We start from the raw sequence: 25315 nt of genomic DNA, 5'->3' as shown, positions 1-25315 counted from the left end.
TATCAGAAACTGCAGGAGCTGGGCCTCCTCCTCCATACTGCCCTCCCACCAGAATGAGTTCCACACAGCTGGGCACCTCACAGCCACCTGATGGGCAGATCTGGTTGTGTGGAAGTGCCAATCCCCTCCAGATGTTTTTGGCCTCCTATACAAGGACTGACAACTATTCCTGCTAATACAGAAAGGAAGGAGTTAAAACAACAGCAAAAAAAAGGGCAAAGCTGACTTGTGTCTGAAATGGTTTTTGAAAACAAACCAGTGCAGGAACAAACATATGCTACAGTAAAACTGGCCCTGAGTGAGGGCCTTTGCCTAGGCCCTTGTTACCTGTGGTCCGTTTCCTTGAATCACGTCAGGATTCAAGCGCTAAGCCTCTGCGAATCTGACCTGGTCCAGCCGGGGCCCATTTAACTACACGTTCACACCAATATGGTGAATAGCTAAATGGCGTTTTATTGTGTGTGTTAGCGGTTTAAATAAGCCGCTATCTACTTCGTCTACACCCCTTCTACATATGCATAACTCCTTCTACATATGCATAACTCCTTCTACATATGCATAACCAAGCAGGGGAGGGCCTATCGCGTTACATCCCGAGTGTTCGTGCACGCCTAATACAACAGGCCCTCTGCAGGGAGAAGACCTGTGGGAAGACACTGGAGAGTTTAGTTGGACTCAATGATTTTAGAGGTCTTTTCCAACCTTAATGATTCAATGATTCTACGTCATGGCAGTTGTCCTGTCCTGATCTGTTGTACTGACTTGAGGTTTAACCAGCCCACTCTTGTGCCATTTGTAAAGAGTGGTATTACCGCAGCTAAGCAGAAGGCTATGCATCTGAATAAATTTACTCTGGAATAAGGTAAACATTTAGCATTGTAGCTAAGTGTGAAAATAAGGCAAGTCCCAAGAATTCAAAATAGGAGCTAGGTAGGACTCAGTATTACACATAGATTTATTTTTTCCTTGTTCTTTCAGGTAACTAAATACTAGAACACACTCAGGGGGGTGTAAATAATATTAAGATGTCAAACACTTGCTGTCACTTGTCTCCCCACAACAAGATTTGATGTTGAAATTTCAAAGGACAAGACTCTCAACTCAATGATTGTATCATCACACCAGAAAACAATCCATGTACTGTACAGGGAAGCAGTTTAGACTGTCCGATTTTAACTGTTATATACCTGGAACAGATGACTTAACAGCCAGCACAGCATAAGGCAACAGAGTAAAAAAAAAAAAAAAAAGATTGAATGTAATATAATCTTCTTGAGTTCTGGCTTTGCTCTTAGACATTTAGGCATCTCTCCATATATGTGCGTATGACTGCCTGTATATTTATATCTGACACATGCATCTGCCCGCCCAGGTGAGCTGTCAACACCCTCTCACCCCTGTTTTGCAATGAACTAGCCACAGAGATTCAAGACTGCAAAGAACCTTTTTGTGCTCTCCTTACATTCCAGTTGAACCACATTCCTACTTAAAAGAAAAGGCAATTCACGACAGTACTGTTTGAATTAAAAACATGAAAAGACTAAGCCTTTCATCAGTAGTCGTAATTCATCTGATGAATGTTAGACAGTTTATCAGGGGAAGAAGTGCTGCAGAATGGTTACTCTGAAGTGACAATAATTACTCTGAATAGCCAGATTTTTTTGATTTATTTTTATTTTTTAAAGAGGTTTTCAGGCTAAAGAAACTTGAGACAAAAATCTAAAGTATGCAACTGAAGATAAACAGTTTCTCTCATTACATTCAGCATTGACAAAAAAGCCCTGCTCCTGATCTCATCTCATTCTCTTTCCTGCTCACACTGGTTTCCTCTCAAAACAGAGGGGAGTGGAGTACTGGTTTTGTGCAAAGTGCTGCAGCTGAATTCGTAGAGGAAGATGAAATAAGTTTGTGACAGTCTCATAAGGGGGCTTCTGAGGGCAGTTTACCTTGGTTAGTCCCTGTTTTATTTAGCTTTGGAAAAGAAGAGTGGATTACCTTATTCTTTCTTGTTAGAAGAGACCTAGTGATTAAGTTAGCTGAATTAGCAACCACAGTGCTTGAAGAAAGAGATTCGTGTCACTGTTTTCATCCATTTTTACTCACTTTGCAATTACACCAAGTGGGAAAGCAGCATGTTTTGAACTTGAACATGAACTTGGCTGACAATCACCCCACAAACTAGAGACATCTACTGACACCAAGAGTATTTAGACCACTGTCTATGTGGTCTAAATATGTGCAGCATATATTGCAGAACATCTCAAGAAAAAATGGCTGAAATATGGTATGGTAGGTGAAAATGATACTTATTAAAAGTTGATTGGATTTGATCTTCTCTGAGATAAGCAAGAAAAGTAGGAAGCTGTGAATAATAAGATCTTCTCAAAGATCCTTTCAGGGCTAGAGACAGAACAGAGATTCCAGAGCCACAACTGAAAAACAAAGAAGAGTACTGGAAACATAATTGCTTTCAAAGAAAATATCAGTGTCCCGGTCCTATGATTGTTTCAGCCTGAGAATACAACGACCTCTTCAATTGTGTTACTCCACTGGGTTCTGAGGATGGTGAGTGTTCAGGAAATATCACCACATTCCTATCAAACTATCAAGACAAACAGTTTTAGGTCAGGACAGGCAGATCAGCTTTAGTGGAAGAGTGAGGTCTTACTGATTCTGGTGTTTGCTCCTAGATTTGCACAGTGTTAAATCCACTTGCTTCCCCAACGTTGGTTTTCTTTCCTTTTCCCATGGTGACAGAGACAGAAATGGGTGAAATGAATGGACAAACTGAGCTCTGTTATGGCTGTACACGTTTATACAATAAAGCAGTGAGACACCTTCAGGAGATGGCAGCTTCTCCATTGAGCAGTGCTGTTAACCCTTTAAATATCACAGGAATTCCCTTCCATGAAAATCAGCATTTAATCATTTTACACTGAACTTCTTGTCTCTTTTCACCCTTGGTATAGTTCATCCCCTGTCCTGTCATTTATTTCCTGAAGCTGTTTTCCCCTATGAAACAGTGTTTTCCATCTGACTCCACACTAGATCTTGCTCTTTCAATATTTCATTAGCTTAATTAGAAATACCCATGATATCATACAGTATCACAGTATCACAGTCTCGTGCGGGTTGGAAGGGACCTTAGAGATCATCGAGTCCAACCCCCGGGATTCGAGCCTCCTGTGTAGCACAGCGGCACTTCTACCACTTGCACCACAGGGGGATTCGAACCCGGGCCTCCAGTGTTGCAACGCGGCATTCCTACCACTTGCGGCACGGAGGCACACTCTGTCCTCTGATTTATGCTTGTTCCATGCAAGTCACTGGGAAATAGAGAAGTGTCTTGTCTTTTTTCCTTTGAAATTTCTGCAATATTCCCCAGTTCTGAGTTGCTGAAGGTCAGATGGATTTGCTTCCACGGATTTGACCAGTTCTTTAGAGTAGGAGAAAACACTTAGAGCAGCAGACATTTGCGCTTCTTTTGACTCAAGACTCCTAGGCAAACAGGAACTGCTGCATTTTAGGAGCTCTCCCTAAGGAGAAATAGCACATGGAAGGGGGCTGGAAACCCAAGCAGAAGGATGTCTGTAACATTAACTTCCTCTAGGCATTTATCTGAACTGTTGTTCCTTCCCCTTTCCCAGACTCTGATAATTTTGGCTTCTTCCTTTTCCTTTTTCCTTTTAAAAAGCCCAAATTTCACATTCATCTTCTCTGTGCTTCCTAGGTTGACTATTTAATGCAACGCTACCCACACTTCAAAGGGATGAAGAAGGTGGTTTACAGTCACAATGACTTAACACAGGCCTGTCATACAACGACAGCACTTCGTTTTCTGAGTCACTTTCTCACAGAGGGAGACTGTTATACATTTCAGGCCTCAGGGAGCAGAGTAGGAAATACTCTGTGGATTTTTTTTTCTTGTTCTTGCTGGAGGCTGCTTTGCTTGCTGCCTATTGAAGTACATACTAGAGGAGAAAAGAGATGAGGTTCTGACATTTCTGTTTTAAATTTTCTTTTGACTGCTCTGTTTTTGTTTTTGTTTTGTTTTGTTTTTTTTCTTGGTAGTAAGTTGTTTCTCCACTAAACAGATAATATCAGAAAGATAGCTTCTTCATCTGAATTTACTGCTTTGAACAGCGAGCCTTGAAAACTCCAGAGTTCAAAGCATTTTCTGACAGAATATCTGCACTATGAGCAGACAAAGGAAACGTTTTTTTTTCTGCAGTAACCCACCAGAGAAGTTGCAGTTAGTCACCTCTGACACAAAAGAAACTTCACTCTCTGGAGTGGGCGTTTATTTGAAGACTGCTTATAGGTTATTAGCTAATTGCAGAAGAAAGTTATAAGTCTATAGATATTTGACCAGCAGGCAATTAAAAACATTCATAAAAGGCATTATGCTGGATTCGAATTGCCTGCTCATGACAGAAATATTCATTTCAAACGTCATTCATCCTTACAATCCAGACAAGATGCCAACTTAAGAGATAGTAGTGCTAACACATATATCTTAGCTCAAGAAATTATCTTTTCTCATAGTGTTTATGGTATGACTATTAGAACTCTTTATTTAAGGGGAGATGAAATCTGATTTAGAGCTTTGAATTATTAATAATAATAATAACAACAACAACAATAATAATAATAATATACTTTGTTATTTCTTCTAGAATAGTCAGACATTTGATTTTCCATATCAAAGAAAAATTAAGAAATTGCATGTGTACTTGTAGAATCAGCCACATGAATTTTTCTGTAGCAGCAGCTATTGCTAACAAGCAGCCAGCAAAGAACTAGCAAACAGCTTGTTCTAGATTTCTATTACAAGCCTTGAGTGGTGTTTTGCCTTGCTTCTGAATAAAGGTGCATTAATAAGGTTATCATGAGCTAAGAAGAACAAAGAGCAAGGAAAGAGAAGCACCAGACTCAGGCTGCATTTCATTTCGGACTCTCAAGTTTGGCAGAACTTAGTGCAGCAAACTCCATTGGTCCCTCAGAACTGAGAAACACAGGATGCCTCTAAAAGTGCCATTCAGAGAGGTCAGCCTTTGCAAAAAGCATGTAGTGATTCTTCCCCAAATTCAGGTATCTTTCTAGGAAAAAATAACAATGGTAAGAACAGAGCACAGGATTTTTAGGGAGATTTTACTCATTTTGAGTCACTAGCTATTGAATCTGAGAGGTAATATTCTGCAGTGGAAGGGCTTTTGTCAAGGCAGGGACTGCAGAACTGTAAACCACAAACAGAAATAGGATCAGCCAAAATTTTATCTGTGTAGCCCCATTCTCTGGCCCTGCATTGCACACAGGCAACCACCCATGCAGAACAGAACCTGCAAGTAAAACGGACAGTAACTTGTTCTTACTAGACATTGCTTTCTACCAAGAAGTAATTTTTACATGAAATTAAATGATGCTATTATGGTTCCTGAGGCCAATTTCATGATATTTAAAATTTTCATTTTAAATCTTGAAAGTGAAATGCTATCTTTTTCTTAGCTCTCTTCTTCTTTCTTCCTTTCTTTTTGTTTCCACTCCCAGAAAGCAACTAAACAAAAGCACAAGAAGCAAGATGAACTAGCTAGATGGGAAGTGCCTAGCTGTTGTTTAGAAATTAAAACAAGCTTGAACAGAACACCAAAGTCATAAATGTTTGCCTTTGCTAAGTTCAAAGCGTTCGTTCATAGAAAGCAAGCCCAACAAGTGAGAAGATGCAGTAAAGGGCAAGTCTGCATCAAAGAAATAATTAGAAAATATTAAATGCTCTCAGTAACATTGTAGTGGTCTGAAGTACTCAGTAAGTTACATATCCCACATTTAGAGGGATTTATGAGTTTCCTGATGAAGTTAGAGCCCTATTTTAAAGCCTTGTAAACATTTAGCTAATTATCAGCATCTGTCTGCAGGGTAGATTAATTCTGCAATGCAAACACTGTCCCCAAAGGGTTGTATGAACAAGGACTACAACCGCAAATTTTCCGACTCTCACTTTGTTGGTTTCAGCAGTGGCAGCACAGGTTGTTTGTTTTTTTTTTAGAAATAACTACATATTATGATACAGCCAATGGCACCAGGGATGTCTTGTATTCTTACTAGGGGTACTATTGGGAAATTCAGGGGTACTTCTAACAGTCAAAAACTACAAACCTGTCAATCCACAATTGTAGACTTTTTATTTCTCACAGAATAGGCAGCTGCCACTGCCACAAGCCTTCAGCAATGACATATTTAAGCCTCAAAGGCTGCAGTTTTAATGCCCCAAATTCTTCACAGGGCAGACCAACCACCCACTAATAGCTATTGACTCCAAAATTATACAAAGCAGTCAAAATCACTACATCCAGAAATTAGTTTGCCCTCCCAAGTTAATGTAAAATAAAATAAAGTAATAATAGAAAGGAAATAACGATAAAAATGGAGCATAATGAGGAGTCAGTTGGTAGCCTTAATGACTTGTCCTGATCCAACTGTTTGCGATTAGAACACCTCATTACATATATCCTGGTACTTTTGTGCATATGGGTATGATAGTTTGAGTGAATGAAAGCTTAGAGAAAAGGATTGTGAGCAGGTCTGGTCACAATCTCACAATCTCTCTGGGCAGTCTGTCACCTGCACACTAACTGTTTTCTAACGCTGAGACAGAGCCTGCTGTGTTTCACATCGTGCCCACTGACTCTGTTCCTTTGGGAACCACAGAAAGGAGTCTGGCTCCAACCTTTTCACACCCTCCCTTCTTGTATTAAGCACTGATAATGTTCCTCTAGGCTCCTACAGGCTGAATAGTTCAGCTTTCTCAACCACACCTCACAGGAGAAATGCTACAGTCCCTTAAACCTTCTTGTGACTGGATTCTATGCAGTATATTCATGTCTCGTACTGTAGATCCCCAGCTGCCCCTCCCCTGACAGCTTCATGCCGTTCCCTCGGGCCCTGTTGCTGCCACACAGAGCAGTCTCAGTGCTGCCTGTCTGCTCCCTGTGTGGAGCACAGGCGCCGTGAGGCCTCCCCTCAGCCTGCCCCGCTATGGGCTGAGCACACCCAGGGACCTCAGCTGATCCTCACACACCTGGCCCTACAGACCCTTCACCATCTTCACAGCCTTCTTTTAGATGCTCCCTAATCATCACTCCTCCTTAACTCCAAGCAGACAATAGCTACTGCTCTTTCCTACACACAGTTTCACTAACTTATTAAACTAGTTCTCTAATACAGAAAACAATCCACGACATCACTTTCTGGTTTAGCTCTGATGGCTTCAGCTAACAGGAACATAAATCTTAAAGAGGCGGGGAGGCGGAAAGTGAAAAATTCAGGAAAACAGCGACATTAATTTACCATGCAGCAATATATTTTCCTTTCAACTGATAGACTTTATTTTACACATTGGAATCGTGCAAATATATATATATATTTCATGAGAAAACTCCATAAAAATAAAAAATAAAAAGTAAATTGCCATTTTTATCGACTCTGAAAAGGCAGCAAATAAGCAAAACATAGCTCTTCTACACCTTTCTATACTGTCTTCATGACAAAAATGCTAAGGTGCCCCAAGTGTTCCCAATGCAGACTGTTTAGAGAATGCTTAGTGACTACTAGCGAACAGGAAGATGTTGACAGTTAATTACCAGGATATTTTTTCTGAGAATATGACTTCCGTGCTCCTGCTTATGAAGACTTTCAGCTTCTCCTTGAATACGTAAATAGGTGTGCCTATTGCTGTAGCGCTCCCAGATCTGAAAGCCATTAATCACCACTCTGAAAACATTAGCGTAATTACTGGAAGACATAAATTGTCAGGTGGTGAGGAACACAGTAGATGAAGAAGAAAAAATATTTGAGCTCTGACAACTATGACTGATGGTATTAGGATGACCCACAGCTCTCCCAGCTACAGTGCTACAGCAGGATTAAGAGTAACCATTTAAATCTGCACAGTTTAGGGTATAAATAGATTCCACACTAACAGGGGATAACCAGAACAAAACATTTAAATTGCATTTCAATTAAACTGGAAGAACCTGCAGAAAGATCAAAACACAAGCTAAGATTCCCGAAATCTAGCACTTCTTGTATATGACACGGCAGTAATTAAGTTTGCTTCTGAGGTCCAATTTAAGCCCTTAATTATCAATCCTCAGGTTTAATAATTCTTCAAACTTATCAAAGACTTCACAATGAAACAGACTAAGAGCATTTATAGAGTTGTTTGCAGGTGGGTGACAATTAAGAAGCCACAAGTTATCATCAACTTTTAGCTCCTACATGGTGTATCTTACTGGTCAGTGCGCTGAGCCAATTGCAGAAAAAGTCACCAGGCTTCAAAGTACTGACAGTGTAAACTGACCAGTTTGAGATTTAGATTGACTGGGAGATAAATGGTTGTATGAGGTCAGCTAGGTAAAAGGACTAAACAGCCATCAGCTCTATCTGACTTGCTCTCTTCACTGTGAAGTCAAAAAGCTTGTTGAAGTACTCATGGTTTCAAAGTTTGCACATTTCTGATATAACTTTTGGTTTCTGCCTATCATATAGGATGGAATGAAACTATCCATGCATTTTATTTTTAGATAATAGCACAGACAAATTAGACAGCAGCTTGAGGAGGTCTTCATATATGCTTTCAAGAACAGTGTTACTATTATCAGCAAAGCAAAGACATTATGCATGAAGATGGAGAACAAAGTCTGGAGAGATAGGACTGCCTTAATTTAAACTTTGAAAGAACAAGTAAAGAGCAGTATATATATATATGCATATATATATATATATATATAGTTATAGTTATAACTACGCAAAAAACTGTGAACTGAAAGTGTTTCTGTGTGCCCAGGGAATAAAGAAAAAGAAAAAAAAAAATCAAGCTGAAAATACGTACTTTCAGTGGTAAACTGCAGTTCTTTATTTTTGATTCACATAAATATATGCATACAATGATATCAGATATCCTTGTATTGCTTATTCTATAACTGAAGACAGTATAAGTCTTTTAACAAAAAAAGAAGGAAGTTGCAACTATTATTTATATTTGACGTGAGCACTCTCATACACAGTAGAAAAGATCTGCATATAAAAGATTATATTTGTGCAATTACATGTACTATACTTCTTTTTTCAACAAACTACTTATTTATTAATATTGGTTTATTATTGTTAATATAATATATAATTGCCATATCATAACATTAAAAAAACTTTTTAAAATATATTAATAAGCAGAGAAAACCACATCTCATTCTTTCAATCATTTATGCAACATCACATTGATAATTTGACATTTGGCTTAAACAAACTTGTACCATCTCAGGCTGTCATTATTAGTCTACCACCATCAATCAAATTAATTCACATGTAACTTTGCTGTTTACTGATTTTACACAGAGCCTTTAGATTGAAATTCACCTCCAAGTTGACACCTACCATAAAATGGGGCATAACCTCTTTCATGTGTTCTGTGTGTTGAAGACATGGATATTTCTGATGAACCTCTGCTTTGTGGTGAACTTCTCCTCTGGCAAAGAGAAGCACTTCTCTCATCTACAGCCTTACACACGTCAAGTGCTTGAAGAACAAGTTTACAAAAGATGTGGCTTCATGCTATAAAATGCTTTTCAGATCTAGATCAAGCTTATTTAGCATCTGGAAAGTAATACAAATATTAATTTGTACATAAAGCATTATCCCCAATATTCTAAGTGACAGCACTTATAAGGCAAACACAAGCCAAGATTCAAATATCTGAGAAACTGTGAAACCTATCAGATCCTAATGATCAGGATAAAGAGCAGCAACAACAGTTAGCAGGATCTGTCCCTTCCTTAAATGTGAAAGTTAAGAGGGAACTGACAGAAAATGTGATAAAACAAGCTACCCAGAATGACAGACATGATGCACAGCCTGTCAGTACAGAGAAGGACTGCAGATGTACAGATACTTCAGTTTAGTTGCTGGCAGATAAGTAAGCATCTGGCAACTTGCTGCCTTTCTGACAATTTCGTTGCTCTCTGTTACAAAAGCTGAACTACTCTGCACACCGTGACAGATACCTGCTCCTTTGCCTGCGGGCCTTTTGCAAATACAAGATACAATTCTCGGGCACATGAACATCTCTTGAAGATGAGAACAATATCTTGGGAATACATAATTCTGCTATTTCCATTAGAATACAGAATCACACAGTAGCAGGGATCTCTAAGACCACTCAGCCCAAACCTCCTGCCGTAGGCAGGGCTGCCCTCCACCAGCTCAGGCAGCCCAGGCCCCAGCCAACCTGCCCTTGAGCAGCTCCAGGGAGCTTCTCTGGCAAGCCTGTGCCAGGGCTTCACCACTACTTGAGTGAAAAATTTCCTCCTAACATCTTAGCATATATCTATCTCCACTCTTTTAGTTTAGAACTATTCCCCTATATCCTATCACTGTCTGCCCATATAAAATTCTTATTATAATCTACTTTTAAACTCAAAAGGAAACTGAGTCAGGAGGTTTGGAAAGTGCATGCATATGTCCATTTGGGAACAAGAAAGCATCAGTGATATTCTTAACTCATGACTTTTAAAAGCAGACAAGCAGTTGCTTAAGTATTGATTTGTACTCTTCTAGAGGAGAATAGTCTGAGACGCTGCAGTTGCTTTCCATTTAAACGTCAGAACTTAACACAGTGTATTTCATATCACATATTGCAGGACAGCAGCAAAAGATGAAATGCTTGGGCCTTTTTCCTTTTCATGTTTATATTGGTGCTACAGACGTCAAATGGCATTGCAATATGTATTTTTGACATTAGACAGACTTCAAATAACATTTTGACACCTCTTCTTAGCAAATGATTGTGAGACTACTAAGTAATTGTTCTGTATTCATAGCATTAACAGCCTTTGTGATTTCAGTTAAGATGCCATTTGGAGACTCATTACTTAAAAATGTTCTGGAAAAACAGGCTTTAAAAAACAACAACAATAAAATAAGATTTCAAAGATGTTTTGATAAACTGCTTCTGTGAAACCTATCCTTAAAGTAAAGACAATGAACAAAATTATTAAAATGAAAGTATTTTTTGTTAGTAAGTTTTGATGTGAGAAATATCTTTAATCACTTAGGACATTTTAGTGCATCAGGCTTTCGTGTGGCCAAGTAAAGAGTCATTTGGTTTAAAAGAACTTCTCATACAGCAAGAAAAAAAACACACTTACTGAAATCCTGCTTCATTTCTATAATTATTTTTGAATAAGGTTGCTGCTGCTGTGTGAAACAACTACACTAATACTTATTGTAATATTAATAATTTTGTTCTGTTATGCAGAGTCAGTATTATGCAGAAGACACAAATTAAATAAAAATCTACATCCTCATTGACTCATTCATGAGGCATACTGTTGGCAAAATTGCATAACCTTAAACAGAATTTGCATACACTTACAGAAACCAATGCTAGGTGTTATAGCTTTTCTAACAAAAACTCTAGTTCTGAAAATAAAAGAATAGCCAGGTCCAAATTTGTCTTGTTTCCGTGGCAACAAGATAGGCCTGTTTTGTCTTCTTGGATTGCTAAATGGCACCAAAAATTATACCACAAACGAAATGAATCAAATTTCCTATTCTACACCACGATCACAGGTGTCTGAGTGATGGAAGTCCTCTTCTTCAAACATCTGGCAGTGATGCTTTTTATTTAAGGGTCATGTCAAGCCTATACATTAAAAAACAACAAGAGATACAAAAGGAAATAAATCAGTAGGATAGCACACATGGTTAGTCATTTCCACAACTGTGAGCTCCCATAAAGTGTTGAACATCCTCATCTCTCATTTACATTAAATGCATCAGTGTGAAATAATGTACACAGATCCTATCTATCTTAGGTAGAAAATACATCAGGAAGTGCTACTGCTGGCTTGCAATCAGTAACTACATTCCCAGCAATTTCAATCTGAGTAGTGCTGGACCTATGACGTGGAAATAAACACTGATGGAATGACAGTACTGTATGGTAAGAAGTGGGTGCCTGTAAACACATCTCTAGAACTATGTTTTTGCCACGTAGTAAAAGAAACGCCCCATCAAATTCCTTTGAAGTATGCTTTGCAATAAGAAGTTGTCATCACTAATGCTACATCAAAACACCATTTGCCTCTTAAAATAGTTAACTATTTAAAAAAAAACATTCTGAATATTCATTACCCAGGAAGGTCCCTAACAATTATAGAGTGCATCTAATTCTTTACTGTGGAATATTTCATAACAAACCTTTTTTCAAATGTCATGAGGCAGTGCAAGATGTTAAAACAAAATAGCACACAGGACAACAAGAAACACAGAAGAGGCAGCAGAAGAAAACTAATGTCTGGGCAGACTCCAGAGAGGTTTCAGCAGAAAGCATACAGAAAAATGCTGTGTCAGACTGCCATGATCATTGTGGAGGTACGATAGCAGGAAATCCCATTTCCCACTGAAACTACTTTGCAAATGAATGATAACAAACACAGAAGAAATCATTGCCACTTCTGGAAATGGATATATATTTACACAGAGAAAACAACTAGCATTAATTCAGTCTCAACTATATTCATTTGAGCTAAATAAAAATTCTAGTCTCAGGAAATTTTATTCAATCAAAAGGCTAAATTAATAAATAAAACCTTTAATATGTGTCTGAGGTGAAAAAAAAAATATGTTTAGAGATCTTATGCCAACCGCTCTAGGAATCAGAAGCTTGATTTATAGTTCTAACCTGTGATAGTTTACTGACATACAATTTTATTAAAGAAAAAAAAAGAGAGAGAGAGACAAAAAGAGCTCCATATTATTTACGTGTCAGCTTTCTAGTTAGTTGGTTGCTTACTTCAGATTCAATTTCTGATGGGATCTTTTACTGAAGAGCTACGTGCCTGCTATTTTCTGAACAGTATTTCAATTCAGGACATGGGGGTAGGGACAGCAAAGTCAAGTCACTCCTCTTGTGGAGACACTCATCACCAGTTTACAGACTACTGTAATGATGAGTCCTCCTGCTGTTCAGACAAACTGTGCCTTGTGACAAGCTATGGCTAAAATGGTCCCACTGATGCACATGAAAACAGTTCAGGGCTTTCCACTTGTGTGCTTTGTTATGACATCAGACATAAGAAGTTTGCAAGAGGACAGACACGTTCCTATTTCCAAGGGACCAGTTTGGCTTTGAAAGCGAACAAAATTAAGATACAGGAGACTTCACTAGGGAAGTAACTATGAGGGGAGTGGGAGGAGGGGAAAGAAAAAAAAGCTTTAAAGCATATAAAAACAAGAAAGGTATCAAGAGTAGAATCCAGAAATTAAAGTGAAGAATAAGACTTTTCAAACTTCTCAGCAAGAAAGGCAATTTTATCACCCTTTAACTGAGAAGAATGCATGTGATCAACTTCACTCTGAACATACTGCACTTCTTATTTCAGTCTTTCACACAATCTCAGTATCCTCAGGATAAGGACTACATTTATCTCTGTTTGAAAATGTCCAAGAACACTTCAAAGACATCTGTAATGCAAACAAAAAAAAAATCTCAATTGTGGTGCTCTTTTTACTTGCATATATTGAAACAATTTCCTGAAAACAAACGTAAAATGATTTATCTCTCCAGAAAACTTTATGGAGTCTACCCAGCCTCTATCCCTAGAAGCATGGCTGAGAAATAATGCTGTAATGAAATGATTGTATTAGACATAAATTCTTACTCCTGCTCCACTGAAGTCATTTCTGGATCATTTGAGAGGCAGCTAGTTCTGGGCACAAGGAAAAAGAGAAAGCAGTAAACATTTCTTCTGTTTATTTCTTTCTTTCTCTTTTTAAGTACAAAAACAAATTTAGAGGATGTAATGACTTAACCTTAGCAAGTAACTTTGACTGCACAAACACAAAAACATTACTGATAGGAATTTAGGGAGCTTAGTAACACCAATCAGTTTGTGTAATAAATTTTTAAGCTATTTAAGCTGAGGAAAGGAAAAGCACTACAGTTACCTCGTACATCCAACAGTAACAATAGTCAGTGTTGCCTCATGTGAGTATTCAGTTCCCCTTTCACTTGATATGCTGCAGCCAGCACTGTTTTAAATCAGAAGCTTAACGAGAAAAAAGCTTTTTGCTACAGTTATCATAGTCCAATGTATTTGAAAATGTTTGAAGAGAAAAAAGTTGCATGCTTTTTTGTTTAATAAAATATCCAGGTGATATCAAATATCAGATAACTATCTACATAAATGTACTGCTTCTGAAGCAGTTTAATTGCTAGAATCCGAAAGTATTTATAAGTGTTTGGAGCACTTCTCGATGGTCATTTTAAAAGCTAAGTTGAGGAAATTGTTGAGGAGAAGTTGAGGAAAATGTGAACCACACAAAAGGAGAGAATTCTCAAGAATTTAAGGGGAGGAGGTTGAAAATTAACCTCCCAAAAACTGTTACAAAACTGTAGGGGAAATGTCGTACTTGAACTGGCTGGCAGTGCTCCCTTCTCTGGTATCTTGTGTACAAAGCACACATGGAAAAAGTACAATCCATAAATTGTTTGTAAGTTCAGCCCAGTGAATCAAAGATTACATCTTTCCAGCTACAAGACTTCTAAGATATTTTGCAAGGCATCACCTTAGCATCTTAAACTGAAAGTTCCTTGTTTAAAGTAGCTGATCATCATCTGACACTGGCTTGCTAAGGTACCACAGGTGACATAACATTGTCAAGTATGGATACCAGCCCTTCCAAACATCAGCAGAAAGACAAGAAAAGCTACAGAAAAAGCTGAGAGTTAGGTACAATAGCTATTATTACCTACATAAACTGACAAACAAGTTTTAAAGATTTATCTCCCCACATTTATATTAGTCATCCAACATATGAAGGAGAGAATATATGTAACAAAAATCTTTGACAGAGTAAAACAGTAACTTCAGTCTTCCCCATGACTGTAGAAACAATCACTAAAAATGCAAAAAATGTGTGGTTTTTTATAGCCTAAGAGTATGACTACTCCTTAGACTGTAAGATACAGCAGGTTGCCTATAGTGAGAGGGGAAGTCAATTCACAAATGTGGCAACTTCCACAGTACTTGAAGTTATGAACAGACTGCTGTACCAGACATGTAACATACTACTGCATTCAATCCATCTCTGTGAACCAAATAAACACAATGCCAGCAACCAGCAGAAAGCTATCTTACTTAGCTGTTTCTGAAGCTTCCCTCAGCTCTTCATCCAGTCTGCATGAGTAAAAGTTATTGATATAAAGAAACAAAGAAGCAAGCAGAGCATAAGAGAGAAGCAGAGCAATAGCAGAGGAAAGAACAAATATAATACATGCTTCTAAAATAGGCACACAGTACTGTGCACTGACCCAGATCATTACAGTAATACTTATCCCTGTTCTCGACTCACCTTTAATATCTAACTCATTTTTTATATTATATGGAGGCAGAAACATAAAAGCAGCAGGGATTTAAGGCATGCCCAGTAGATCGAGCTGAAAGCACACAACTGCTCTATAAGAATTAAAACTAGCTGCAGCTTGGGCCAAATCAAGGACATTTATAGTTAAGTAAGTTTTGTTGGCAAGGAAGGCTGATCTCAACAGCTTGAAGGGGAAAGCAGGATACCAAACCATTGCAAGGCCTCTCTCATTCTGCTGTTGAGGTCACCTGTTGGTGACAGGCTGTCACACAGGTTCACTCTGCTATGCGTAGTAGCGTGGGCTAGAAAGCAAATTTTACCTCATTCTTCTCTTAATACACTTCTCTTCATCATACCTTACAAGAGTGGGTGAAGGAAGAGAAAAGACATACAAGTTCACATGATACACCTGGCACGCTGTATCTCACTTCAGTAAAAACTACTAAACAATCTCATTATACAAATCCTGGCACAAACCTATACGCTTGCTACAGGTGAGAATTCTCATAATCATAGTGGTATTTCTGTTCTTGCTAGTAGAGCAATTAGACTGCAGAAAGCTGTGTTTGGTATTCTTTTGCTACAAAAATCTTTCTCAACATGAAGCTGAACTCTGCTCTTCTTCCACTGACTTGAGTACACACCCAGTTCATACTGTGGCATCTTAAAAATACTTGCCTCCAATGGGCACACTTGTCATCTTTTGACTTTTTTGTTCAGCAAATTCTTGACCTCACATCTGACTGCTGATAATAAAATACAGGCAGTTCTATAAAACTTCTTAAGCTCTAAAACCTGAATCTTCCTTAGTCCTGGTGCTGTGATCGCTCCACCTTTAGTTTCAGAGATTAATGGACTTTTCAGCCTACAGGGAAGAAAAGATGTGCATAACACAGATGTCTTTGCTGCTCGTCTCTTACCAGGTGACAGATGACCTTTATGCCGTACTTTCATTGTAATTACTCCACTTCTAACTCAGACACAAAACAAAATCACTTTGAGTGCAAGTCCCCCTGATTCCTAATTTCATCATTGTAATTTACTATTATTACACGTATTGTGCAGAACTGAGCTCCCAACTTGCTCCCTGGGACAACACCAGAAGAATCAGTGCAACCACCAGCTGGATGAAGGAAATTAGGCTGCTTTCACCAATCTCAGGCATGTGCAAAAATTCCTGCATGGGCTGTAAAGATCTATGAAAGTTCCAAAGCAAGAGTTCTTTATACTGATAAACTGTAAGGAAAACATAATCACATTTATTTTCTCATCAAAATAGTTTATAATACAGAATGTATACTTGATTAAGTGAAGAAAGAGATTACATTCCCTAGCAGTGTATCTTAGTAACAGTGACCCACATGAAGGCCGTAATAGATTCCAATACCAGCCTTGGTACACCATTTCACATATTTTTGTATGTGAAAAAAATAAGCCAGTTCATGTGAGCAACCAAAATCAAATTCTTCTTGTAATTTTAATATGTATTCCTCCTCTAGAAATACCTGCAATTAGAAGAACCTTAAAGATGAGAAGTAAAAACTAAGGCACTGGATTTCAGTGGTTATGAGTTAAACTATGACAAATTAACAATAAAAGGAATTGTGAATCTATGGCTCTTTAGTGACTTTCTCTTAGACAGACTACCTTTGAATTATAATTTCAAAGTTCAAAGCTTTGCGTTAGTAAAACTTAATACTTATACTTAATTGTGCTGAAAGTTCCACTAAAAAGCCCCAAAAACATAGCATAATCTGTGGTAGGGTCAAACCTATCTATTTTCTTTCTGGGCAGGATTAAACTTTCCTATTTTCTTTCCAGGTTACAATTAGTGACTGAACAGCCTGTTCCAAATCAGATTATACAAGCACAGGTGTGATGATGAAAGGACCTAGATAGACAGGTTGTCTTCATTTTATAAACTGTATCATTTGGTCCAATAGAAAATATTCTTCCTGTAAGGTTTGATTCCTCTAGGATTACAAACTTGTTGTGCTTTGCGTTTCAGAAACACACTGTTTTCCAGCTTTGGAGTCTAACGGTGGAGTTTTTGTGGAACAACATATAAACATCCGTAATAGCATAGAGTAGAAGTTTTCTATTCTTCTTACAGACATTGAAACACTGTTGCTAGTTTGTAAAATTATTACCATTAGACCAAATACACATTGTATGTACATCACTTACTTGACAATACTATCTGGAATGTGCACATATTCCATTGGAATCATCTCACGAAGTTCTGCCAATGTGTTGACATACTGTATCTTACTGCTGAACTTAGAGCTGAGACAGAAACAACATGTGTTAACTGGCTTTCTTCGTAATATTTTCTACAATAATTTAAAGAGAGAGGGACAGAAGGCATTTGCTTAATGTGTTAAATAACTAATCATTTTGTTATTCACATTTCAGTTACAGAGTTTGGCCATGAGCATAACTTAGTTCTAGTGAGGCTGAAATCAAGACTAAACATTTTACTGTCCTTTGGCCAGGCTGAATGACAGTATTAAAGACAGCATCATAAACTGTAAAGCCTCCATACTAAGCAATGCAATTAGTTCTACAGTTTCAAGGAAATATATAAAAATTCTAAAGAGAATCAAATTCCCTAAAGCATAAATTAATATAAAACATATGGAGAGAATTCACTTAAAATTATCATAATGAATTAACATCAAGCATTCATGACAAAGAAACATTTATATTCAACTATGATTCTCAAACACAATGCAACTGAATGACCATAGTTGTTTAGATGAGTACAGATCAGATTTGGAAGGGAATTTGGAATCAAAATTATGTGCTTTAGCTATCTCATTGTCTTGGGACATTTTCTCCTTGCCTTGGGACCAATTCACTTCTCACAGTGAAATTCTCACAGCAAGCGCCAGTAGTTCAGTGAACTGCTCTAGGCTAGAAAACTGAGCTATATCCATCAGCTTTCAATAGAATCAAGTTTATTTCTCCTTACATTACTTTTTACTGAATTGGTTGTCTCTTTTTATGCCTCTCAGAGTTTTTTTTACTCAACTTCCTCACAGTGCTCCTCTGTCCACTAAAGGGCTTTATCTTTCTCCTGTCTTCAACTCATCTTCTAAGTAAGTTAACGAGTGTGGACAACAAGCTGAAAATGAGCCAGCAATGTGTCCTTCCTGCTAAGAAGGCTAATGGTATTCTTGGCTTCATTATGTGAAGTATCACTAGGAGATAAAGAGGTGATCCTTCGTCTCTTCTCAGTGTTGGTATTGCCACACTTGGCGTGTTGAGTCCAGTTCGTGGCTGCCCATTACAAGAGAGACACTGGCATGCTGGAAAGTGTCCCAAAGAGGGCAACCAAGATGATGAAGTCAGAAGAGATGGAATGAGCTGAGAACGTTCAGTATGAAGAAGTGTAGGCTCAGAGGGAGATGTCATCAACATGACACCATGTGTATATATACACACATGCTCTTTTCAGTGATATCCAGAGACAGGACATGAGGCAACAGGCACAAACTGGAACACAAGAGGTTTCATCTAAAAATTGGGAAGCTTTTTTAGTAAGTGAGTGATGGAGTGCTGACACAGGCTGCCCAGCTGTTCTGGAGTTTCTCTTCTCAGAAATCTTCAAAAGTTTCCTGGACATGGGCCTGGACAACCTACTCTGGGTTGCCCTACTTGAATAAGATCAGTTGGACTAGATGAGATCTACAGATCCTTCCAACCTCAACCATTTTGTGATTCTACAAAGTCATACACATGATATGTCTTTCCCATATTTTTTTTTAGTTCCCATTGTACTTCACTTAGAGAATCCACAATTATTACTGCTGATAATTCCAAATACTGTTTCCACGGCACACCAGTATTTTCAGTTGTTGCTTTCTACTAAGATTATCACATCTGAAGGAAGAAGCTCTGTTATGACACTCAATCTATCACACTTAGGCAGCAATGGGAGTAGTAATTTCCTCCATCATTTCAGAATTACTCTGTCAGGAAATAGCACCCCGACAGGACAAACATTTTCAGCATTCACTTCTGCACTTCAGGGCAAGTTTGTTATGACATACTTTACTCTCTGTGTGGCTTCTGTAGACAAGATGCCTGTTCTTTTGCATGGAGCAATGCTTTCCCATGTCTGACCACATGCAAACCTGATCTCCAGGTTCCAGACACACACTTGCCCATTTTTAAGGTCTTCAGTGTCTAACAATTCTTTTCATTCTTACTAATCAAAGCACTGTTTTGGGTGGTAGAGAACTATTTCTGCAATCAAGTCACCTACTTTCTCAAACAGCTCAGGGCAGTCCTCTTGAATGAGCATCAACTATTTTTTTTTTTTAAACCCAGAACAAAGTGAAAAGGGTCCACAGAACCTTTCCTTAGATAGACGGTATCAGAAAAAAAAACAAAAACAAATTTAATTCCTAATTCCATATACATTTATAGTTGAACAGCAGAATAGTCATATAAATCAATGTTTTCTCCACTCTTTTTAGGGAAGTCATCTTCAACTGAACTGTATCAGTGAGAAATCAACAACCATTTTGGATGATTTAGGTTGCTTCAGTATTCTTCCTGTATTCTGTCTTCCTGGGACATAACAAATAAGTAGAGTGCACTACATACCTTATAAAAGGTCGTGTCACAGCCAGAATTGTCCTGATAAACCATGAGGGATGGACAATTATGAATGATTTCAAATTCTTCCTTAAACTAAGGAAAAAAAAGCATTTATTTAAGAGGTTAAATTAAAGATAACCAGTCATGAAAATCATATACAATGAACACTACCATATAAAGAAACAACAGAAATGAACAGTGCTTAAAATAATGACTGTGGATCAGAAAGGATAATACTACTCACCGACGATCAATCATCTGGTAACACTTTTTCATCCAACCCAGCCCAGGCATCCTCCTTCTTGGTGTAGCTCCATTCAAGTATACAATCATGTAGTCTTCAGCTACCATCAGCTCTAAGGTACTGATTACATACCTATTAAAGGACAGAAGGTAAGTGAGCCCATATTTATCTATTTAAATACAGTAAAAAGTTAACTGTCTACTAGGAATACATTAAGGCAAACCAAGTAATTTATGACAAGACAGTGTTCTATTTTTTTTAAATCAAAAGCAGAAATTTATAACTGGTCACAATGCTACCTCTATGAGTAGAATTTTTCTTCTTTTTATTTTTTTTAAAGACATGTTAAAATTAAGAGATTTTGTGAGGGAGAGCATGGATGGACTGAGTGAAATTTCAGGCCATTATACAATTAACTGTTGAGAAATGTCCCTTCATTATTAATCACTACACTTGTTCAATGCAAAATTAAAAGGGCTGGGATAAGACTGCCAGATACAAGCCTTCTGATTCTCACAGATAATAGAACTTGACTATGTCTTTGGACAGGACAGAACAGTTCAAACTCTTACTTCATTTTGTGAGCAAAGCACTCAAAATACCAAATTTATCAGGTCTGCAATGAGTATTTAGACTGACCATTACTCTCAGGACCAGATACAACACCCTAGAAGAGCAGACTATCAAGTCATATGAAAATGTGGCATTGAATTCTTGTTCACATGCAAGGATTCTGATCCGTTTCAGAACTGCCTGCCTCATTTGTGAGTTCCTCATCACAGGAGTGTTCAGACTGAACCCTCTGCCCTCCAGTCTCATGGTATGTTTGTGTAAAAACTACAGTGAAAAATTACTGAGACACACCTTAGAAAACAGAATGCCTGAGAGTTCTCACTGTAAGAGGCAGCTCTATCGCTGACCACAATATCCTTTTAACAGGTGTATGTGCATGACTCATGATCTAATCTGACCCTTTAACTCCTTACAATTCAGATTCTTCAAAACAAGAATGGAAAATCTGGTTCTCACCAGAGAGATAATATATTAAATGGACAGGAAATAGGCAGCAACTGACTGAATAGTTCCATGTTTTTGATAAACCCATCTAGATTACTTCTCACTAAATGCTTTTCACTGTTCTTTCATACCTTCCATTAGTGTACTCTCTGCTTCTGCCCCCTTACAATGAAACATGAAAGAGTGGGATTTCTCCAATTGGGCTGTAGCTGATGCAGAGAAAAATGAGTCCTACCAGCAAGCTGCAACATGCAGCTAGTCCAGCATGTGCAGGGTTACACCTAAATTCACTGCGCAGCACAGCTCTCTACTGCCCAAAGCACCACACACTCACAAAAAAAAACCCTAAATTTAAATGAATCTACTGACTTCTTGACAGGTTATAAAATCAGCCCTTCCCATTAGGGGCAACATCTGGTGCTTTAAGCAAATCTAGAGAATGAAACATGCAGAAAAGTTTACTGAGTAAAGAAAGTACTTTGGAAAAACACTACCACCCTTCTAGTTATAGTAAAAGAGAGAGTCTGACAAACATTTATGCCCCTATTTACTCTGGTGCAAGGAAATTGTGAATACTATGAAAAATAGCTTACAATAATGAATATTTATCATTAGGAATAAGGAGAAATACTGCAACAAAAAGGATGCTCTTGTGACTTTTTAGTTAGATCTCACTTATCTCAAGTACTTTCTCTCAACAGCTCATTTTCATTGTGGGTTGAGATAGACCTGTTGCTGTTTTAGGCATGCCGTGGTCTCTTGGAAACCTGGCTTAATTAGTAACTTATCAGCATTATAATATATAATTATATATTATTATATACTGGTAATTTCTTCACTGTTTGAATAAATGAGCAGAATTTTCCTCACAGACTAAAACAATTCACTCTGTCTGAAAACAAAATTGTTGATGTTGACTTTCAAAGCATAGTTTTACAAGTTGTGATTCTGTTACAAAATTTAATATATAGAATGTATCAGTCAGCTTCAAAAGAGAAGATTCTATCTCAAAGTTCAGAATTTGGCACAAACTCTACTCTTTGAAGACAACTTGAAAGGGTTAGTTAAGGTAATATATAAGAGAACGGTAACCAAAAGTGTGAAGGTAATACAAACTGGAAAGTAGTCGTAAAACCATAAACAATTGAGGAAAGCTATTAATCACAAATGAGAGCTGGCTTATGCACTGCAGTTGCAGAATCATCCATCAGAATTGTGCTACACATACAGGGAAAAAAAAATAAAAAAAATAATAATAAATAAAAAAGAGAAGAAATTCAATAATTTGCCTGTATATCTAGATACCCCAATGACATAACAGTGAAAAGTTACCAGATATTTAAACATACTGGTTACTGTTGTAACAAATATGTTTACAACTGTACAACAATAAGTTGTAACATATCCAACTTATTGGATATGTTGTAGACTGTTTAGCACCCCTCTTATGTCAATGCAATTAACAGGCCAACATAGAGGAAAAAAGAAAAAAAAGGATGATTTGACTTTTTGTTTTCCTGTTCTGACTCTGTGAAAGCAAATAAAAAATCTCTAAGCTTTAAAGTTAGCTGAAGTTAGCTGAAGCCTATTCAAGTTAGCTGAAGCCTATTCAGCAGCATGTGGAGACAGGACAAGGGGAAACAGCCAGAAACTGGAGCATAGGAAGTTCCACATGAATGTGCACAAGAACTTCTTTACAGTGAGGGTGACAGAGCACTGGAACAGGCTGCCCAGGGGGGCTGCGGAGTCCCCTTCTCTGGAGATATTCAAGACCCACCTGCCTACCTGTGCGACCTGGTGTAGGGAACCTGCTTTGGCAGGGGGGTTGGACTCAATGATCCCTGGAGGTCCCTTCCAACCCCTACGATTCTGTGATTCTGTGAACTCTTTGTTAAACTACTATCCTAGAAAAAGTCTGAGATGTAGAATGGACTTTGTAAATATCCTCAAATGATCTGGCATCATCTCCTGTGACAAATTCCATTTACCACTAACTCTACCTACAAACAACAGTCCGGGGTGACATCAGAGTGCAACAGTTTAATGTCAGCTACAATTACTGTCAGCTTTGCGCTCTAGTTATCAAACTACAACCACTGCAGTCACTTTTCTCCTCTAAATCAATGAGCTCTGTGTAAAACAGTTACTGTAGATGATGAGAAGTCTGACCTGCCAATTGCTGAAAATCTGTCCTGAAACAAAAGCACTCAGTCTCATTTTTCACAAGTTAACAAACTTGAAAGTTTTGGCTGTCACCACGGGCATCTTTGAGGACTGGAGCTTGGAGACTGGGTTTATGCTGTTGTGCAAGGTTTTGTGCCTTGCAAGCTACAGATGGTGAAAGCCAGGCTTATGCTGGCTGTGAAACTGACACTCTGGGTTTTATACTACAGAATGACTTATTTTTCAGCAGCTGTAAACAGAACTAGCTGGTGGCTCTTAGAAAGTTGCTAGCTTCACATTTTTTGCCTGCCAAGTTAAGTTGTTACTAAGAGTAACCTCACTGCGATAAATATGGATTTATTTGGTCAAATTCATGCTCTGTCCAACAGACACCATCTATAGCTGAATTAGAAGCAGCTAGAGTCAGGAAAACACAGTTTAAGCTGTTTATGTCAGCAACTGTTATTCACCCCATATTTTTTAAACGAGTATCAAAAAATGTTCCTGTGACTCCCAAACACAGCCACAGTAATGTATCAAAAATATGATAACAGTGATGCATCATGACTAAGCATAATAAAAAATGGACAATGGAAGCCATTTTGGAGGACTCACACCCTGCAGTTCTCTGCAAGGACTGGCATTTGTTGGTAAAGCATTGCAATGACCAAGAAGCTTGTCCAACAGGTAAGAAATAGCAAAACAATACATCATGGAACAGTTTATCCAAAACTGCTACTCAACTTGTCATTCCAATCACACCCCTTCTAATGACCCACATTACCTCTTAATTAAAGACAGGTTATCTCTCACTACAGAATTTTGAGAAGACTGTCACATTGTACCCATAACACTCACAGGAAAAGATTTTCCATGACATAGTTGTAATCAGTTCGGCTGCTGTCTGGCAAGAAGCATGCAGCAAACACAATGATAGCATTCAGACCATCGCCATAGTACCCTGTGGAACAAACAAAAAGGCATTTTTATCTTTGTCAAAGGCTCTTAATGAGATAGATTTAAAAAGAAATCTGTAAGTCTGGGAATAGAGTGATTATATCTACTTCTGAGGAAGATGCAAAATAAATGAACAATTATCGAGTGATAATGAAGTAGGATAATCAGTAACATTTAATCTCTGGAAAACATGTTTAGCACAACCATGAGCAAACTCTTTTTATAGAACAGAGTGAGAAAAAAAACCAAAAACCAAAAAAAACCCAAACAAACAAAAAAAAAAACAAAAAAAAAAACCAAAAAAACCCCCACACCATCATTCTACTTTGTAAGTTATGCAATCTTACCTGAACCCCTGGCTCATTACATCTCAGCTGCAACTGTGTACTGAATGCATACCTTAGCCTGAGGAATAAAGCAGTGAAGAAAATATCCTGCATTTGTCATCCTGCATCTTTACGATAATGACTACTAAGGACTTGAAATCCAATTTCAGTTGGCTTGTGCAGCTCCAAAGGCCTCAGGATACTATAGGTATGTCTGCATGACACTGTGGTTTAAGAACTCTTGAGGATCAGTTAAATTCTTTGCTGCAAGTTTTGTATAAACTATTTCTTCATCTTGGGTACTCCAATTGCCCTGTAACTGTGTTCTATCATCTCCACCACTGCCTAATGATAACCCTTCAAAGCTGCAGTATTACATTTCTGGGTTCCAGGATGATTACTTGCTCCCTGAAGGAAAATACTATTTTTCATGATATATTAATGCTGGTTGATCACCTTCACAATTTTTTTCAGTTCCTATGGATTTCTGTATTGCAAAACAAATATAAATTAATTCAGCCATGGCTGAATAATAAACTCTCATTGCTAAAGTATGATTTTTCCCATCAATCTAAAAAAT

At 37.9% G+C, this 25315-nt stretch overlaps 1 protein-coding gene across 11 annotated transcripts in view; it reads right to left on the bottom strand.

Annotated features, from left to right (window-relative positions):
- Nucleotides 1-430: 430 nt before the first annotated feature.
- PRUNE2 (prune homolog 2 with BCH domain) overlaps nucleotides 431-25315 on the bottom strand; it is a 136503-nt gene continuing 111618 nt past the window's right edge. For 3 of the 11 annotated variants that reach the window (XM_085529927.1, XM_015849160.2, XM_015849161.2), the window contains 5 exons: nucleotides 24311-24413; nucleotides 20273-20404; nucleotides 20035-20121; nucleotides 17608-17706; nucleotides 15996-16285 (listed from right to left, as the gene is read on the bottom strand). In XM_085529927.1, the coding sequence (XP_085386053.1) occupies nucleotides 16117-16285; nucleotides 17608-17706; nucleotides 20035-20121; nucleotides 20273-20404; nucleotides 24311-24413 (590 nt within the window). In that variant the 3' untranslated portion in view covers nucleotides 15996-16116. Of the gene's footprint in view, nucleotides 11696-13715; nucleotides 13764-15194; nucleotides 15234-15740; nucleotides 15777-15995; nucleotides 16286-17607; nucleotides 17707-20034; nucleotides 20122-20272; nucleotides 20405-24310; nucleotides 24414-24756; nucleotides 24815-25315 lie in introns of those variants that run through there. The other 8 variants (XR_014939763.1, XM_015849168.2, XR_014939762.1 and 5 more) reach the window with 6 other exon arrangements.

The sequence above is a fragment of the Coturnix japonica genome, chromosome Z, assembly GCF_054131305.1.
Source record: "Coturnix japonica strain WE chromosome Z, WE-NBRP24, whole genome shotgun sequence".
Taxonomy (NCBI): domain Eukaryota; kingdom Metazoa; phylum Chordata; class Aves; order Galliformes; family Phasianidae; genus Coturnix; species Coturnix japonica.
This window is presented reverse-complemented; position numbering and strand designations above follow the sequence as displayed.